General features: G+C 48.7%; 7 protein-coding genes across 7 annotated transcripts; 5 read left to right on the top strand and 2 right to left on the bottom strand.

Annotated features, from left to right (window-relative positions):
• Nucleotides 1-1,053: 1,053 nt before the first annotated feature.
• Nucleotides 1,054-1,586, top strand: FSUBG_13838 (uncharacterized protein; the record flags this gene model as incomplete). Its single annotated transcript, XM_036678771.1, has 2 exons — nt 1,054-1,132; nt 1,195-1,586. The coding sequence occupies 2 exons, from the start codon at nt 1,054-1,056 to the stop codon at nt 1,584-1,586; spliced, it is 471 nt and encodes a 156-aa protein (XP_036530704.1).
• Nucleotides 1,587-3,932: 2,346 nt separating this feature from the next.
• FSUBG_13837 (uncharacterized protein) lies at nt 3,933-6,506 on the top strand (the record flags this gene model as incomplete). Its single annotated transcript, XM_036678770.1, has 1 exon — nt 3,933-6,506. The coding sequence occupies one exon, from the start codon at nt 3,933-3,935 to the stop codon at nt 6,504-6,506; it is 2,574 nt and encodes an 857-aa protein (XP_036530703.1).
• Nucleotides 6,507-8,068: 1,562 nt separating this feature from the next.
• On the top strand, nt 8,069-8,731 carry FSUBG_13836 (uncharacterized protein; the record flags this gene model as incomplete). The annotated part of the gene is made up of 2 exons (XM_036678769.1): nt 8,069-8,110; nt 8,168-8,731. The coding sequence occupies 2 exons, from the start codon at nt 8,069-8,071 to the stop codon at nt 8,729-8,731; spliced, it is 606 nt and encodes a 201-aa protein (XP_036530702.1).
• A 715-nt stretch (nt 8,732-9,446) lies between these two features.
• On the bottom strand, nt 9,447-11,057 carry FSUBG_13835 (diphthamide biosynthesis 2; the record flags this gene model as incomplete). Its single annotated transcript, XM_036678768.1, has 1 exon — nt 9,447-11,057. One exon carries the CDS (start codon nt 11,055-11,057, stop codon nt 9,447-9,449), a length of 1,611 nt encoding a protein of 536 aa, XP_036530701.1.
• Nucleotides 11,058-12,204: 1,147 nt separating this feature from the next.
• Nucleotides 12,205-13,407, top strand: FSUBG_13834 (salicylate hydroxylase; the record flags this gene model as incomplete). The annotated part of the gene is made up of 1 exon (XM_036678767.1): nt 12,205-13,407. The coding sequence occupies one exon, from the start codon at nt 12,205-12,207 to the stop codon at nt 13,405-13,407; it is 1,203 nt and encodes a 400-aa protein (XP_036530700.1).
• A 634-nt stretch (nt 13,408-14,041) lies between these two features.
• FSUBG_13833 (uncharacterized protein) lies at nt 14,042-15,101 on the bottom strand (the record flags this gene model as incomplete). Its single annotated transcript, XM_036678766.1, has 2 exons — nt 14,042-14,532; nt 14,582-15,101. 2 exons carry the CDS (start codon nt 15,099-15,101, stop codon nt 14,042-14,044), a joined length of 1,011 nt encoding a protein of 336 aa, XP_036530699.1.
• Nucleotides 15,102-15,522: 421 nt separating this feature from the next.
• On the top strand, nt 15,523-18,742 carry FSUBG_13832 (uncharacterized protein; the record flags this gene model as incomplete). The annotated part of the gene is made up of 2 exons (XM_036678765.1): nt 15,523-17,984; nt 18,052-18,742. 2 exons carry the CDS (start codon nt 15,523-15,525, stop codon nt 18,740-18,742), a joined length of 3,153 nt encoding a protein of 1,050 aa, XP_036530698.1.
• Nucleotides 18,743-18,875: the final 133 nt, after the last annotated feature.

The raw sequence follows: 18,875 nt of genomic DNA, 5'->3' as shown, positions 1-18,875 counted from the left end.
AAGCTAATATATATTAACCTTAACTTAGTAATTATACTAGTAAAAGAAGCTTATTTTATAATGCTTTTCTATTCTAAATATGTATATACTTTTAACTGCTTAAAAAAAGAGAATTACTAAATAATAGCTTCTTCTTTATATACTATGGTTTTGTATAAGGGCTTATAACCTATTAAGTAAAGTGGCTTGAAGGTGTGATGTGTGTGTATTAGGGAAGCTAACTAGGGCCTAGTGGGCAGGCTATATAGAGAGATGTGGAGGCCTGAGGCACACATATCTCAACAGAGCCTTGAGCTGAGCCTTGTTCAGCCACTAAATGACATCACGCGCCCTGTAAGTGTGAAGAAACCCTGCATTAAAACGTCAGATGTTTGGGTCTTAGCACCACGTCATTCGTGAGACCGACAGGAAAAAAAGCTACATGAGCCACTCAAACGTCGTCGTCAGTGCAGATCTCGAGACATCCACTTCACTCTCCGTCTGCCCTTGATTGGCCTGGGCTGCCTCTTTGCTCTTTTTGTCAAGGGAAAGCTTCGCGCTTGGCTATAGGTGACTGCCGAATACGCTATGATTCACTGACGTAGAGGTTCTTAGCTGTAGCTGTTGACGCTGCCAGCGGCTGAAGTGAACTGGGCTGGGCTGGCCTCGATCTTGGCTTGGCCTGTTGGGTTTGGTTTGGTTTGGTTTGGTTTGGTTTGGCTCGGTTTGGCTCGGTTTGGTATGGGTTCAAGTGTCTTGTCATGTCTTGTCTCGCCTTGAATGGATGGGCCCATCCATCCATCCATCCATGACTGACACTGTCCGTCATTGACCATTACTCCTACTAGCCTGACCCCGAAGCTGCCGCCCGTACATAGATTTAAATGCTATATCCCCCTGCTGGACCCCTCCTCTTGCTGGCGATCACATCTCTCTTCCTCACTCACCTCACTCATCTCACTCAACTCAACTGAACTACCTACTCAGCAGCAGATATCTCATCCCTACCTATCTTCACCTTCAATCCGATAGATTGTCCAGCTTTCATCATACGACATCGACATCGTATTCACCATGGCCATGGGCATCATCACCATCATTCACGCCGTTCTGGCAGTCTTTCTCATCATCGAGTTGGGCCTCACCGCATACCGTAAGTGCCGAACCTTTCTCTCTTTTCTCTTCAATGAGCGAGCTCACCTAACAACTCCACAGTCGTCGATGCTACCAGCACCTGGTGGAGTGATTCTCCTGCTTCGGTGTCGTTCCTGCTCTTCTGCGTCGTCTGGTCTATCCTCATCCTCCTCTATCTCGCTCTGACGCCTCTCTTCGCTCCTCGCATGTACCACAGCATGGTCGCTCTCGGTGTTCTCGCCCTCACCACGCTCTTCTGGTTCGCCGGCGCCACCGCTCTCGCTGCTCACATCGGTGTTCCCAAATGTCATGGTATCACAATTTGCCAATGCGCTCAAGCCGCCGTTGCTTTCGGTTACTTCATCTGGGCCATCTTCACTGGACTGACCATCATGGAGGGCCTTGCTTTTATGCGATCGCGCGGTCACTCTGCTCACGCCGATACCAAGCCTGGTCATCACTCTGGTGTCTAAACGATTGAGGATGTAATGAGTTAGCGGAATGGAAACGTAACTTGGAAATGGAGTGGCGGTAGTCGGATTTGTCTTGTCTTTAAATTGTTTTTTTTATGCGATACGGCCGCAAGATACCCTTCAGAAACTGACTGGCTCGTCAGAAGCGCCCGATTATATGATTAACATTTTGTATAGTTATGGTGTATTAGTGTGTTATGGTTGAGAAAGGAAAACTATCATTGATGATTCTACGTGATGCGATCGCTGTTGTACTCTTCATGTCCGTGACTGAACGTCTCCGTTGACACGCAATTGGAGATATACTTGATCTACACTTGCATCTGACGCTTATTTCCATCTCCATACCGGGAGTCACCGGCTATAGCTGCCGAGCTTAAGATGTCTCCTCCACTTTACGTCATTTCACTTGGCTGCACGAAGCTACATACTAAAAGTTGGTGGTGTCCATGTCAATCAAGAGTGCATGTTCGCAGCATGATCTCATAAGGTGACCTTGGACAATTAATTACGTCCCCGAAGAGAATTATTGTAATGGTCATGCTGATATGCAACGAGAACCTACGACATTGCATCACCATCACCAAAATTGACTCATATCGAACAAGGGCCGAGATTGTGTGTGTATAGGGTAAATATCGACGGTCAAATCGTTTCGAATGACAGCTCAATGTTGAGCTTGTCTCCAATCTGCTAGACTGGCCTACGGGGAAGATACTAGTCAATTGACACCTATTCTCTCTCTCAATCTGACAGTTGGTCATTTTATTATCTGCGGATAGTCATTAGTATTTCGGATAAATGTTGCCGTAAACGCAAGTTCGGTGTTATAGGGTCAAGGATGATTAGATAGCTTCATTTGGCTCTGGCTCACATATCAGTTACGATTAATCCTGGCAAACTGATACAATCAACGCCATGATCCTTTTGGCAGTCGGAATAGCCTTATCCTTACCTCGGCTTTGTTTCCCTCTCTGCGCAAGTGCTTGTATCATTCAATATCTCTACACACATATTTACATACATACAGTATCCCATCTGATAAGGACCTTGTCAACGCGGGGGGAATGTGGGTTATAGTAGTGACCCGAGAACCGAGACCCTGGGCGATTTGTCTGACCCATTACAAACCACACTCAATAACAACCCTCTTATTAGCCCTCGACTCGACCACGACTCGTTATCAAAGACATCTTATTTAGGCCTTTCACACGTGAAAAGAAAAGCAATAAGATTTGATCGTCCGCTCATCATGGGGGCCCGAGTGACGGCTCCCGCATAAGCGATGCCACTCTCTTCAGGACGCGTTATTCCCCTTATAGCAATCCCTTGATGAGTGAGACTGACAGCGTGGGCATACAAATCTATACCTACCTACCTTACCTAGACTGCTTTTCGTCGTGGTGCTGCTATGCTTATCAGCGATATCATGGAGGTGTTGATAGGCCGTCCGTGCTGGGATTATCGGCATGGATGCTTATCAGTCGCCTTCCGCCAAGTGGCTTTTGGGATATGATGATTTGCAGGAGAACGACACGTTTTTTTCTGGACTCGGAGATGCTTTTTAATGATAGATCATGAATCACTCGTTTCATGGCGTTTTGCTTACTGCCCTGCCTGGTCTTTGTTGTTGTCAGAGACAAGAGATAACACCATCTTGGCTCAAGCCTCCCCGGACTTGACGCGGATTCAGCATATCTCAGAAAGAGCCTCAACACATGGCATCTTTCACAAGCCTCTCTATCTAACAGGCCTTTCTTCTGTCTCTCTTGTATGCCGACCATTCCGGCTTCGGCTCATTTGACACCTGGAACCGCGGAGAGCTACTGTCAACTACCTTTGAAGTTTGCGCTAGGGAAGCCTGCGCACATCAGCGGTAGCCAAAACTAAAACTCCAAAGAGTTGCGGGCGTAGCTCATACTCAACTGCCCAGTTGACAGCGTAGTATCGCACGTCTGCAGCCGTCCCCTTGTAAGAGGTCTGAGGGATCTAGACCTCTCCGCAACGGCTTTGATGCTGTTTTTGAACTCTACCTGCCAGTTTCTCTTTCCGGCCGAAATGCCATTGCTTGGCTAATAATCCTGGAGCAGAACTGTCGTTGCTTTTTCTTTTCAATGTTCTGGTTCCCTCCTTTACGTCTTCCTACGAGACTTGGACACAACCCTTTCGCGAGCAAACACACCACCCTCCTCATGGCCAATTACTTCATAATCAAGAGAAGATTAGTTACTAGGCGCCATTTCCATTTACTATAGACTCATCTTAGACTTTGGCTTTGTGTTTCCCCAAAAACGTCTCAGCAGCCAATCCGCCACTTACATCCTCATCGACTTCACATCACACAAAATGTCGGCACGAAGCGCATACGCGCGCAAGAAAACAACCCAAGCGAAAAACAAGGATCCAGTTATACATGGACGAGCTCAATCGGTAGCCACTTCATCAAGTGGTGAAGAGCTTTTTACTGACCACTCGATACCACCCAATATCCCGACACCCATTGCGGCTCGATTTCCGCATCAACTACCACCAAATGTCTCGATACCGATGGGAAGTAGGGGAGGAAGATCAATGATGTCGCCAGATTGGAATCGAGATGCGTATACGAGTAGTCAATATGCCGAGGAATGGGTTCATAACAAACCGAGGAGAGCGACAGTGCCAGACGAGTATGGGACTATTGAGAGGAGTGGACTACGAACGATGCTCGACAAGCGAAGTGACGATGTACGAAAGACAATAGCAAAAACCTTTACATTCCGAAAGAAGGAAAAGGAAGAGGAACCGATCGATCAAGACAGCAATGGAAGCCGACCAAGCGTGGAAACATTGCAACCGACCGTCATGCCGAGCCCTAGTCCCAACGAGAGCAGCGGCTGGGACTCACAATCTGTTGCTCGAACAGATACGACTTTGACTTCAACATCTTCTTATGCAACCTCAAAAAGTCAGATGCCGTTGACGCCAACATCACAACTCTCATTTGGTCTACCTCCCATGGGACCACCACCAACCGCAAAACTACCTCCGATTCCACAGGTACCTACTGCACCACCACCTCAGATCAGGCGTTGGTGTGGAGGAGGTCGGCCGATCACCAAGTGGAACAAGCTTCGAAAAGATCCAGAGCTTTGGGATCCCAATGGGGATGTCCTGATCTACCTTGGAAAGAAAGGCCAGAGCTTGCCGTCGATGCGTGTTTCGTCTCATATTATTGAAGCTATCAACAGTCGGTATCTCATCTCTCTACTGGATGAAGGTTTGATTGATGGATATATGCATTCTCCGCCTTCACCAAACACTGAATCCTATGGAAGAAACCTTGGCCAACAATTCCGGAATTCACCACTAACACCGCCTGCATCTGGACGCACCAGCATTGGAGACATGGGAGGACAAGTTCTTTACGAGATGCATTTCCCGCCCCCGCAGAACATGAAGAGCATCGACCAACTCCGTCATCAGCTCACAACGCGCAACTTCTTTGCCATGCTGCTCAATGCCTCAATGGTGGGCCTTTCGCTTCACGAGGCTCTATCTGATCTTCATGTAAGACTGGATAGCTACATGCCTCCGAATAACGACAACGTCGGCCAATTAGTGAGGTATCTCTATAACCGAGATCTCGACGATGTACGAAACAATCCTGCTTTGGCGGTGTCACTGCTTATCTGGTCAGAAGAGCCGGATGTGCGGTGGGAGGAAGGATGGAGGGAGTGCTTCACGCATTGCGTGGGCATGTTTGATCTCGTGCAGAAGTACAAAGACTTCAAACAGATAAACACAAACACAAGAAAACTTATGGAAATGGCGAGTCACGAGATGCAGTATCGTGTTCAAGCTGCGGAGGAACGATTGGCTGGCTTCAGGTATCAAGACATCTGGGCCTTCACTCCCCAGACAGGATCGGAGATGAGGGCGATTGAGAGGCTGAAGGACATGTTGTTACAGCATTTTGAACAGGAATACGGATCCTGGCCGCCGTCACAGTCTGATAGTCGCTCTGGCCGATCCGTCGGTTCCTCAAGACCTGAAACCTGGCTGACTCGGACGTTGGCTACGAAGCTCCAAAAGGATTTCGGGGAGTTGTACGATTGCATGGTCGACAGAGACATCGTCTGGGGATCATTGGATATACAGTTTGGAAGCAGATTGATGATGATGTCAAAGAGCAAGAGGAGGGCCATTGATGTAGACACGAGGGAGATGCACTTGACGGATATGCTTCTCGACTTTGACAACAAGCATCGGTTCCCTCATATTCCTCATCCGTTTCCTTTACTGCCAGAATCGACCTCGGCTTCTGGTTCATTCCGAAGAGGCACCACAAAGACTCGAGGCGATCAAATGAGCGCGCTGGAGGAAAGGATACGACTTGCTTATACTGAAAACACCGGCTTCGATGAGCCGGAGATTAAACTCGCTGATGCTTTTGAGCGCTTCGAAAAGACTGACGACATTGGAGACACGGATGCAGCTACTGCGAGACGTAGTCGCTGGATTCTTATTTATGGCATTCTTCAATCGCTTGCTTCCGTCTCTGTTGATGATGAGAAGGTGCAGTACAGCGACAAGGTCGATTATCACTTGTGCCCAAGACTGGAGGGAGCAAAGATACCGCCGTGGAAACGAGGAACAAGCGAAGGCGTTGGCCAAGGAGCGCATGAGAGATCGTATTGCTGGGTCGCAGAGACAGAACGAGTTGCTGAGAGTGACGAGTATGGAGACGACGTTGATATGAGCCTGATCAATGATTTCCCGATTCAGCTAAACTCGCCCGGCGCCGCAGAGGACCGAAACACGGCGGCAGGTGGGTCTCTCGGCACGGGCTTCATCAGCCCAAGGGTTCGAGAGAGGATGCGGAGGAACCGAGAGAGTGAGAGTCCTGTAACGACGGACTATGGATGCACGTACACTTAATCAATTAATTAATACCGTTTAATGAACAAGAATAGACGATTTATGAGAAGTTGGGCCCCCCGCTGAACTGCATCAAGGTCAGATGGTACCTGTTGATCACGATCCCCAGCCACCGATTTGAAACATGGGCGAGTGAGTATCTTACCCGCTGTTTCAATGCTGATCTATGCGGATCTGCCGAAATAAGAGGACATCGCTCGATAGCCAGTTCGCATATCAGTTGATCTCTGAAACGTATGTAAAGGACAGGATAGGAAAAACGTGCGGAACGGCCCAGCCCAGGGCGCCATGCATAAGACGTGATGCATGCTGTACTCAGATTGTCTTGTGTTCCTGAATTAAACGACGATGGCGATGGAGATGCATGATTTACCAGCCACCGAATCTGCGACACTTGAAGAATAACGCTACAGGTGTTGACTAGGGGTTTTTTCGTAATTGGTCGGCTGGTTGTTCTCGTTTTGGTTGTAACTCTCTTGCTGGTTTATACACAGCCAACCTGTTTTCTAGTATTTATTACCATTTTGGGCATGTGTGAGCTTACCAGCCTCTTCAATTCTGATGACGTCGCAACACGAAAGGGTCTCGACCTGTTTCCCTTGCTGGTTATTCTGTTGGCTAAATTGATAGCGGGACTGGTTCTTATCCTGATTTGCAATACAATTGATCTGGATCAATCTTCAATTGCTTGCCTGCTTGAGTGCTTGCATTGCTAGTGCAAGTCGACGTCATGCTCCAATTTCGGCATGACCGGTCAAAATCGAAGCTGAACAAGAAGTCTGGGGGAATGGGCGACAAACTAACGGAGATGATCAATGATCCAATCCTTGCCTGGGGAGAGACTAACTTAAAACAGCGCATAAACCTTTCATCTCCATTTTCAGGCTCGAGATGGTTCAACACACCAAAAAACTCGTGAACCCGACGGCCCTAGAAGAAACGCAGCTCGGTCTCCAGATCGCTAAACTTACAAGGGTCTAGAGCCAAAAGGTCCCCTACCCTCTAACGGCCCAACCACTAACATCCTGCAATTACAGGGGTGGCCTTTACAAGGGTTATCCCACCCTTTCGGGCTTCTTTTTGGGCGTGCGTGGTCCTGTCCTGTCCTGTCCTGCGCCATCTCTTTCTCCAGCACCAACCACCTTGAATCGTGGGTTTTTTTGGGCAAGACCAAGCAAGGATGGGAACAAGTTTGGATGGACGATTGCAGTTGCTTTGCATTCGTGGGAGCTACAAAATAGAGCTTTCTTCCCGCACACCCTCCCTCCCTCCTCCATTCTTTCTCTCATTCCTCCATTCAATCTGTCACCAACTTGATTTGACTTGACTCGACTCAGTCTGATAGCGTTACTTGTATCTATTGCTTGAATTAGTGTCTCACTCACTCACTCACTCACTCACTCAAGCAGCGTATAAGTCCCCCGCGCACGCCATCTCTCTCAGCTCCCCGCTCTCCTTGAGCGCATCAACATTGCAACTCATCTTATCATCTGCGACTGTTGTGCGATATTATCAAGATAGAGCTGCATAAGTTGTTCAAGACCGCCAAGATGTTTTTCGCAATGTTCTTCGTCTTCTTTCGGATCCTTCAGATCCTCACTCTGGTAGGTGACAGGAATGCAAATACTCCTACAGATCGCAGGCTAACTGACAATCAATAGATCCCCTGCATGGGTATGCTTGCCTGGTTCGTCGATGGATTCGTCAAGCAAAACGCCCTGACTCCCGATTCAATCCTCATCCTCTTCATTGTCTCGGTTCTCGCGCTTGCTTGGGCAATCTTTACCCTCTTCAGCTACCACCGCTCATCGACAAACGCGCACTTTGTCGCATTCGTTGATGCCCTCTTCTTCGGTGCCTTCATCGCCGCCGTCTACTACCTCCGCTACGTACGCAACACCGACTGTGTCAGCATTCGACGTGGCGACGACTGGGACCTCTCGGCTGGCGATGTAAGGGTCATTGGCCCCAGCTATGACCTCGTCAACAACAAGCCCTGCTCTATGCTCAAGGCCTGCTGGGCATTTGGCATTATGAACATCATCTTCTTTGCCATTACCTCTGTTGTCGCTTTCATGCACGGCGGACACATGAGTGCCCATGACCGTCACCACTCTTCTCGCCGTTCTTACCACTCCAGCCGTCACAGCCACCGAAGCCGCTCCCGCTCTGGCTCTCGCTACAGCAGCCGCAGCCGCCCTCACTCCCGACGTGTCTACGTTTAGGAACCTTATCCTGCTTATGCGATTCGTAAGAAGCACAGACTTAAAAAACGAGTAATCCGGGGACACCGCCAGTTTGCTTTTCTCGGCAATGCATCAATGCTCCACTGCAACGTATGCCCAAGTACCACAATACCAAGACCCAATGAATGACCCGCGAGATCGCAGCCTCGCCAGCTTTTCCGTTTGTCCCATGGCACTAGATATGGGCGCTCGAGTAACAACACATCGTGCTCCGCGCCAGGGATCCAATCCTTTTTCGCCCCATGAAAGACTGCGCATGGGGAGCATTATGGGGAAGGGTCAAGAGACCCTGTTACGATCGCCGCAAGGAAAGCGGCCTCATGCATTATGACTTCTCCTAGAACATATTTCTTATTCTTTGGATGGAATCGAATGGATTGACGACGACCAACATGATACAATGTTGATGACGGTTCTTTGTCTCCCGTGCTTCGGAGGTGGATAATGAAGCTCAGGTAAGGGATGGGCTAGGATTAGATACGGGTATGCCGCAGCATAGGCCCTGGAGGCTGCTTCGGTGGATGATTCAATTGTATATAATATGACTTAACTGTTACATGAGCGACGAAAAGAACATTGAGCGTACTACCCCAGAACACATCTTTTGAACCATGAATATTCGCCGCCTTTTACTTTTGTCTACATCCCAACGCCGTGTTATGCTAAATGGTATCACTTTTTATGTAACCTTCCTTCAATGTTTGTCCGATTCTCCAACTTGATAGCCTCGAGCAACACCGCTTCTGCCCTCCTCGACTAATGTGCTTGCTTCATTGTCGAAATCGGTGCCTAATCCTTGCCATGTGCGACCAGAGCGAAGGAACTCGGCTCCAGGACTCGCGACACCGTTGATGCTCGCCAACTCGCCAACGCTGCGCTTGATAAGAGCATCATTCTGCTTGGCTGTACCGGCGGGACTGTCGCCAATCGCCTCCGTGGTGTTGGTGGTAGAGGGGCCGCTGCGAACTGGAAGTCTCATAGGTCGACTTGATGAGATGAGCTTGCCGGTGCGCATGTCAAACTCGGGAGGAGCAGATTCTTCTCCTTCAACGCCTCCAGCGACATCGTCAAACTGATCCTCTTCTGGCACGGCAGCATCCTTGGACTCGTTGACCGCATCTTGAGGCTTATCGTTCAGTCCAAGCTTCTCAATACCACCCCACCACTCGCCGCCCCAGACCCGTTCATCCTCGCTCATGAGCGCAACCTCAAGCTCAAAAGGTGTGATAACTGGTCGCCAGTATCCAGCATCATCCTCTACCAAGCCGCTCTCCCAGCATCCGACTACAACCCAACCCTCAATCTCAGCAAAGTTAGCCAGCTTCGCGGGGTTTAGCTTTCCCACGACAATGGTGTAACTCTTTTTGTCTGCACGAGCGATCTTGTCGCGCAGAGTATTGATAGAGCTCAAGTAGTTTGCGACTGAAAGTGTATTCACGAGGATACCGATTACACCGGCGGAAGCCAGCGATAGCACCTTCGCAAATCGACGTCGAAGGAGACCTGCTGTACGGATGGTGGGGTTCTCGAGCGTTGAAGATGGCGTGGCGAGGACGTGTAAGGAGGCAAATCGCGAGTATAGAGCGAGAAGAAGTGCAGAGGGCGGGTCGGAGATGTGGATAATCGAGTAGGCCTTCCAATGTTGGTCGTTATGAGCTTCGTCGGAAAGGATCTTGCGGTTGGGTATCAAGGCGGCCGGGTCGCGTGTTACTGCTGTGGAAACAACACTGGTATATCCTTCGTCTTTGAGGAGGGAAACCACTTTGTCAACATGATTTTGATATGTTAGATCGGCCATTATGACCAACTTGACTGTCTTGTCGCTGAACTCCTTCTTGATTTCCTCCAATGTCACCTTGTAATCGAGATGGTGCGTGGTATAAACATATATCGCAGGAAGATGGCTCGTGGGACTGAGACACGTTCGACCGTAGTGGACTACCATATCTGCTGAAACGTGCTCGGCAGCTATCTCATCCACACAGCAGGCGCTGTAACTGCTGTCGGCAAGAATGTATATCCTCCTCTCAGCCTTGCCCTCTTCCTGCGCATCATGTGTGCTGAGTTCCTTCAATAGAGCCTCTACAACCCGAGGAGCGTCTACCAGCATAAAGTCCGGAAACTGTAAACCGATGCGCCTCCATCCTCCAGCGCGGATCTCATCGGCTGTGCGAACAACCTCGTACGTTTCGCGGAGGGCATCGTCGGAGAGTGTGGATGTTGGGATGGAGTCGGCGGCGGGAACTTCGAGGATGTGGTCATCGGGAGTTGAGAGGACAGGAGGGGCAGAGAGATCGGACGCCATCGTGGCAGAGAGGGACTGGACGTGAAGGTTTTTTTTATGAAGGTTGGTGATGATGATGATAATATTTTGGTGGGGTTTCTGGTGATGGAGGGGAGCGGGTGTCAATGCGGGGTCATGGTGTCAATTCTAGCATTTTGAGACCAAACCACTTCCGAATAGAGATCTTGAAGTAACAAATTAATCCGTAAAGGGGGAAACAAATTATCATGGTATCAATGAAATGCTATATAATGTGCACTATAACTAGAAAGTCTTTCGTACCGATAGTTTGATAGAGATGCCTCCCGTTTTGGCTTACTGGCTCTATACGAAGCAATCTGATTGGCTCTACGGCACCCAAATCAGGAACGAATCAAGTAACTCGTCAATGTAATCACCGCTACTCGCTAGCTGGGGAATGAAGAATTTGTAAGTATACGAAATGCCTACTTGGTCGAAACTAATGAGTCCTAGCAGTATTTATCAAATATACCGCTCAAGGCCCCTTGAGCCCGGTAGCAAGTGGCCCTCTCGACCTTTTGGTGTGATCCTCGGCCTTCTGCTTACCGTGGTACTCACGAACCTAAATGGATGGATGTACATCCTCTGGTGAGTAAGTGAATGATGTGTCCAGTACATATAAGGTGGCTTTGACTAAGGTATGATGCATTGGTATACTGATTCTTCAAGGCAAGCTCCGCATCTAATAAGGACCAAACGGCGCATGTGAATAACAGACGTAAGTACCAAGCCTCTTGATCACAAACTGCCGAACAAGGTTTCCGACCTCGGACTACTACCGACCCGGTGACAGTGAAGAACTGCCGAATAATACAAGGGAGAGCAAATACAAAGAAATCTTGCGATTCTCATATGATTTGAACTTCCGAGTCCTGAATAATAGAACTGAAGTTACAGTCGTAGTCTCATCCACCCCGGTCATGTCTCAATTAGGAAATCCGTGTACCCAGTTGGGTAATCAGTGTATGCATCGTCAGTGAGAAATAAATACCACGATGCTGTTAGTCAACATCCACAGCATGTAGTGAGTGAGCCACTCCTGTATATGAGAACCTCGTGTTACTTTGAGTGCGTAAGCCATGGTAGGTTTCTCTTATATAACGGCATCTGCCGGCCTTTCTCCCCTTCTCCAATACCAAACATAACCATGGACGACTCATCACATCAACATCACTTTCTCCAAGGCAAAACCATCATCATCGCTGGCGGTGGTGTTTCTGGATCAGCATTCGCTGTTGGACTACGTGAATTATGGAATCCCAAGTTCAAGGAGCCCAAGATCATCATCTACGACCGCGACTCGCCCGACATAAGCGCTCAGCGTGAAGGCTACACATTATCTCTTACCGGACATGACACTTCGGGAGGTCTCATTGCCCTGAAGAGACTCGGTCTTATTGACCAAATTGTAGATAATGCTGTGTCTGGACTCAACGGAGAGGGTGCTTTCAAGATATGGGGGCCCAATTGGCATGAACACGCAAGCTTCCGCCATGAGCCAATCGAAGAGCTGCCATCTTCCAGCGTTAGGATAGCACGCAAGGATCTGCGGAAGGTCCTCCACGATAACCTCCGGCCGGAAGACTCGGTCCAGTGGAACTCACGCTGCATTTCAGCCAGGCAAACGGACCAGGGACGTGTGCGGGTTCAAGTCGCGAGTGGAAACCCCGGCAATGAGACCATCACCGAGGAAGATTGTGACCTGCTTATTGCCGCTGATGGAGCGAACAGCAAACTCCGAGGAAACCTTAGACCCAACGACAACCTCGAATTTGCCGGTGCAATTCTCCGAGGTGGCATTGCCCGATTTGACGGGACTCCTCCAGCGCCCATTGACAAAGACTGGGGTTTTATGCTATCAGGAACCGGGGTTTCTTGCTTCTTTTCTCCAGTCGACAAGAATAGCGTTGTGTGGGGCGTCGGTAACCTCGAAAACGAACAAGTACCAAGATTGGATCTTGATAATGACGAAATGGTACAAGGAGTTATAAATCGCAGTCTCGATCTTGGGGATAGGTTCCAGGACCCTTTCAGAGATATTGTGCAAAGAACGGATCCAAAGACTGTGTTTGCTATCAACGCAAAGGACAAGAAGGCTTTCACTCATGGCGATATTGATAAGATGGGCGTCATTTTCATTGGCGATGCTAATCATGCTGTGACGCCTTTTGCTGGCTGTGGAGCTAACCTGGCGTTATGTGATGCATGGGATTTGGCAGAGGCGTTATGTATGAGCGGTTCATTAGGGGAGGGCATATTGGCATATGATGAACGGTCTGAACCACGGGCGAGAGGGATCCTGGAGCGAGCGCGTGAGAAGTTGAAGTCAGGGCATAAGGGGAGATTGTAGTTTTGATAAGATAATCCAGCTTGATAAAGTATCAACAGAATATTCAAGTAGAAATCATGTAAGTGTCCATTTCTATAAGGCTTGCTGTAAGGGAATTCTTAGCAGAGAGTATATGTAGAGTTTGAAGACTGAGGTCGTTGTGATGGATCTTGGGAAACTGACAATGTGAGAAGAACACAAAACTCAGGTGGCATAAACAATAAGCTCAATGTAATTGTCCACAGTGATATGCGAAAGTCCCCGAAGCCGTCTCGACAGTCTCCTCGACCCTGCGTTGATGGGGTGAGACCTTTGCTGATCGGAGTACTCAATACCTCCAGGTTCTTCGGGTACCCAGGGCTGGGGAAATCAGCTCGGGCCGCACCTAGGGTATATTAGCGAAGTGTCACCAGAAATGGCTGGTGTCAGACCTGACAAGGCGTACTTGGGCTTCATTATAAAGCCAAGTGTAGTTGCGAAACCCATGTCTCCCTGTTCTGGGACAAGGAGGCTTTATATAGGCACATCTTGGGAACGAAAGATCCGGCTTGCGCCTCCGTCATCAAGTTTCACTGACACCACGATGTGAAGCTGGCAAGATTGGCGAATAAGAGCTATACTACGAGACTCAGAATAGCTCGAGTGAGTATACTGGTCACATTCGTGGCACCCCCTCCTTATGTCCTCGAAATGTTACGTTTTCAATTTGAAATATAAACTCCATTTCTACCTCACCGAGGCTAATATCAACACGCTCCACCCCCTCTTCCTCCTCATCGAGTGCATCGGCCCAGGTAATGCTATCCTCGTCCATCTCCAGGACGACCTTAGCATTCTTGACTGCTTCGTAATCATCGTTAGACTTGTCATCACTCTCGATCTCATCCTCTCTGTCGCTTTCTGCGTCGCTACTGGGATCACTCTCCCCAGACTCAGATTCGTCATCTCCACGGTGTTTCTTCGCAAAAGACTGCGAAGCTGGCAAATCTGGACCCTTTACTTTCAACATCATGCCGTTGTTCATACCCAAGAACGACTGGAAAACCGATCTCCGCACAGTCTTGTACTGGAGAGCAAAGATGTTACTCCCGGCGCTTTCACCAGAGAACTCGGCTGTATCTTGGCGACTTCGCGACCCGGAAACCCCTGGGTCAGCGAGTTCAGAGGGCAGCATGATACATGTAGTGCTCGAGACAATCGTAGACACAGGCACCGAAACACCGGCCGAGGTTGTGACCCCACGCTCTCTTGAGTGCGTGAACGTTGCATCCTGCCAGATGAGAACCGCAGTAACCATGAAACCCAGCATTGCCGCCGCGAGCTAGCATTCGTTGAAGCTGAGATCTTGTCTCCTCATGTTGAATCAACCGATCAAAAACCTGATCGTAATTCTGAAGACGTACACAGACGACCTCAGAGCTAGTGAACGAGAGACCCCCGCCATTACTGGTTTCTCGGGAGACATCGACAGTTGCGCCGAGTTTGGCAGCAAACGACGTGTTCCGCTTTGATAATGCATCGAGGCTGGCGTTGGCGATGGTGCTTCTTGCAAATTCGTGTGTTACAAAGGGCTTCGGATCATCCGGCACAAAATTTGCGTCTGGCTCGGAATAGGATTTGACGATCCGGCCGAGCCAAGTTGATAGGGCCGATGCTGGTAGATATCGTTCTGGGGGGAGTAGATAGAATGATGGCCGAGCTTGTTCAGTAGGCATGGTGATAACGAAGATGATAAGAGGAATTCTGTTGATAGATTTACAAGGGAGTTATGTGTAAAGTTCTGGAGTGCCCAAGAAGCAATTCTACAGATCACAAGTGAGGTCAAGATACTGAAGAGAGCTAAGACCGATTCGACTGCATTTACAGTTATCCTAGTCTAGGTGAGCTGAAAAATCATTTTAGATTCACTGCCGCCCAAAGAAACCCCTGCCAGTGTGGGCATTTTCTACTAATTCTGGTATACAATTCCAATGGCGGCAGTCTTTATTCGTTTCTCGTCAGTGCAGCTCGGCAAACTGTGCCGTCCTGCAAAGTGAACAGCGGTGACTACATATAACTACCTTAGGCTTCGCTCCTTATCAAACGGTAACGTGAATTTGAGCCTGCTGGACGCAAACACAAGTCAGAAGTAATAAAATGATCACTGTCAATATTGCCCGGCGAAATGTTGACCGTTCCCAATTGAAAGACCTGGACGGTCTGCACCTTTTCGACGTCAATATCACTAGAGACCATGACGGTAGATCTTATATCGGGTTAAACAGCTCAGTTACCATCCGGCCTCTTCTTCTGGCAACTGGTGTCCCAGGCCATGTTGAGCCACCATATGGTGGGAACTGGGTCAGTGAGCATGTGCAGGACATGATGAGTGCACTCGAGATATGGGAACCTAGGACGCGACCGATAGAGGTCAACGTGGTGCAGACACTTGCTACTGGCACTCCCCAGCATCTCAGCCAGGATCGCAAATGCAATGGTGCTGCTGACCAGGAGAAAAAAGGGCAAAGGAGGGTGCTTGTGTTGTCATGTCGTGCTCCTGGTCGTTCCACTCATGCCAGCAAGCTCTCTCACCCAATCTCACGTGCCATTCTACAGGCGGCAGGAGATTCTACAAACGTCATTTTTGTGCGACCTGGATCATTTAGTGCCCTGAAAACTGAGCTTGAATCCCATCCGAAAGGCTACTTCACTGCCATTCATTTAGATACGCTGCTCGTCCACAAGCGCCCTCGAAAATCCGAGCCCGAAACTCCAAGAATCTACTTCCAATTCGTCAGCCAAAACAAGTCTGAAGTGATAGAGGAGGACCTGAAAGCTGTCGATAAAGTTGCCGCACTTCTTCTGCTTCATGGTGTTCAGGACGTTGTCATTGCTCCCTGTCCACATGCCAGATCCGCCGTCGAGACTGCAGCTGTAGTACTTTTGACTGGTGGCATACAAACCGTGGTCACTTTGGCCTATCATATCACTGAAAATGATGTCGAGGCATTTCTAAGATCGCTCTATACTGGGTACATTCATCAGAAGCTCCCCTTGGGAGAAGCTGCTCGAACAGCTCGACAGTGCTTGAGGGGAAGTGAGGTTGATGAGAGGATGCCCATTTGTGACTTCGTGGTCCTGACTTATGTCAACCCAGAATGGCTTCCATCTACCAGCTTGGGAGTTGACTACAAGCCTCTTGAGCAAGAGCAAAGCCATCCTAACTCTCTGTATGGGCGAGAACACGACATTGTCCATATCGAATCAGTACTTTTGCTCGGAAAGCCGCTGCCTCTATTGATCTATGGAATAGCTGGCGTTGGCAAGACGGCTCTTCTGGATTATTTGCGTACATGGTGGAAGGCTTCGGGTATGATCGAAGATTCAATCCATATAAGCCTCAGTCTGAGCGAACCTTTTACTAAGGATAATATGCTACAACAGCTGCAACACCACTTTGTTGCGAACTCTACTCCGGACTCAGAAGATATAAGCTCTTTGTATAAGCATTTCGAGAGTCATAAATGTCTCATAGTGATTGACGATCTCGACACTGCGAACTTTAACCGACAACAAGGCCAATTCATGAATCTCACGTCCAAGCTATCCAGGTCTGGTGCGATTGTCATTCTCGCATCACGCAAGCGAGAGCGATGGCTGAGTAAGGCAAAGATATACAACCTTTCCGGGCTTCAAACTCGACCAGCGACTCTGTTGGTGATGAATTCTGATTTCAGGGACCGTGTTACTGATAATGATAATTCTTCATCTCCTGAGATAGAGGCGACGAATAAGATGCAAGAAGAGAGAGATTACCTCGAAGCCGTTGTTGAGATGGTCAATGGAAATCCACAGGCTATAGAGATCATGGCTCGCAGCGGACTTTACTGGTCCAGAGCTCCGAAAGACATATATTCCTTCTTACTTGGACTTCGCTCAAACCGTCCTGCTGAGCATCCTGCGAAGTTTGAGACTTCAGACAACGATGATCAATCAGAACAGCCACCTAGCAGAACGCATCCTGACGGTGTGTATGAGAGTCTACGAGGTATGGGCTGGGGTGACGGAATTTTACCTATAATACTTGCGCCATTCATGGGTGTTCTGCCTTCCAAAGATCTCCTTACCATTTTCTGCATCTGGAGCACAAGAGTAGCCAAGATCCTAAGAAACGCTGCATCTACTCGGCTTGTGCGCGCTGTACTCGAATCGGAAGAGTCTTACAGAGACAATACCGAGCTCACGGAAGAGGCCCGAGTCTTCATCGAGACTTTACTGAGCGCCGATAAAGTAGCTGAACCTGAAGAGGACCTGCCATTGTCCAGCCTCAGCGTTCTGTTTCATAAAGACGTCGAGTTTTTCGAACTACCGTTACCCGCTGGCAGCTTCCTGACTGTCATGTGTGATCGCGTGAAAGATAGACTTGTTGAGGGTGGAATGCTTGAAGAGTTCACTGGAGTACCGGATTCGCTGGTCCCAACAGACCGAGGAATTATGCGTTTGAATCCCCTAGTTCCTTTGCTTCTCAGGCAACATCCAGCCTATGAAAGCAACTCCTATTCGCTTCAATCGACAGTGAATGAAGCATTTGTACTATACTACTGCTATAGAGGGAAGAAGTAAGGCCGCAATATTCCTCGTGCACGTACGAATTCTTGCATGTTCGTTTTGCTGACCCATCAACAGATGGCCTTGGGACTGCTGGGATGATGGTCGCTCATGGGGAGTAGCTGATGCTGAGATCCAAATGGAGTTCGACAATTTTACATCTGCCTGCATCACAGGTCTCCTGCACATCGACCTCGACACAACACATGTAATGGGTCTGATACGAATAGCCGCTGTGCTCGAGCATGGTGCCGGCGAGAAGTTCTACTACAGAAAGACTATACTTTTCCAAGTGTGGACTGTCGCTCTAGCTAGAACCCTTGCAGAGTTCAAGAAGCTTAAAGACGAGGGCCGAACCCGTCAGACAGAGATATACATGTTTTCGTTGGCTGCCATGTATTTCAGCTCTGAACTAGGTCGATTCTACGACCTCAACCGCGAGTCGGACGAGGTGGCCAAGTACAAAGGCCTTATCGCTCAATTTGCCGTATTGGCCAGTGAAATGGTCCCGGAGAATATTGAAGTAAATGCACAGAAAGAGAAGCTATCAGGGAAGAAGGAACTTGAACGTCTCGCTCGAATGGCGGCGGATCCCGATCAAGACATCCTGTACTCGATCCGGGGTCAAATCAGTCGCGTTTTTGTATGGATCTCGAACCCTTTTGAGACCAGCTCCTTTGCGGAGCCAGCGACAACTGTATTAGTGTCAGTTGACGTTAAGCTGGCTGCTGTACTATTATTCCCCGTCAAGCCGCTTGTTAATATCTAAGTCTACCTGTTTGCTTAAGCCAGGGGGGGCTAAGTAAGTAAGCTTAGTTAAGTATAAAACCTTGAAATATATATAGAACCCTTAAATAAACTTATATTACTAATTATTATAATTATTATATTATATTTAAACT

The sequence above is a fragment of the Fusarium subglutinans genome (assembly GCF_013396075.1).
Source record: "Fusarium subglutinans strain NRRL 66333 chromosome Unknown NRRL66333_c0000405, whole genome shotgun sequence".
In the NCBI taxonomy this organism is placed as follows: domain Eukaryota; kingdom Fungi; phylum Ascomycota; class Sordariomycetes; order Hypocreales; family Nectriaceae; genus Fusarium; species Fusarium subglutinans.
The sequence above is the reverse complement of the archived record's forward strand: the minus strand, read 5'-3'. Positions and strand labels throughout refer to the sequence as shown.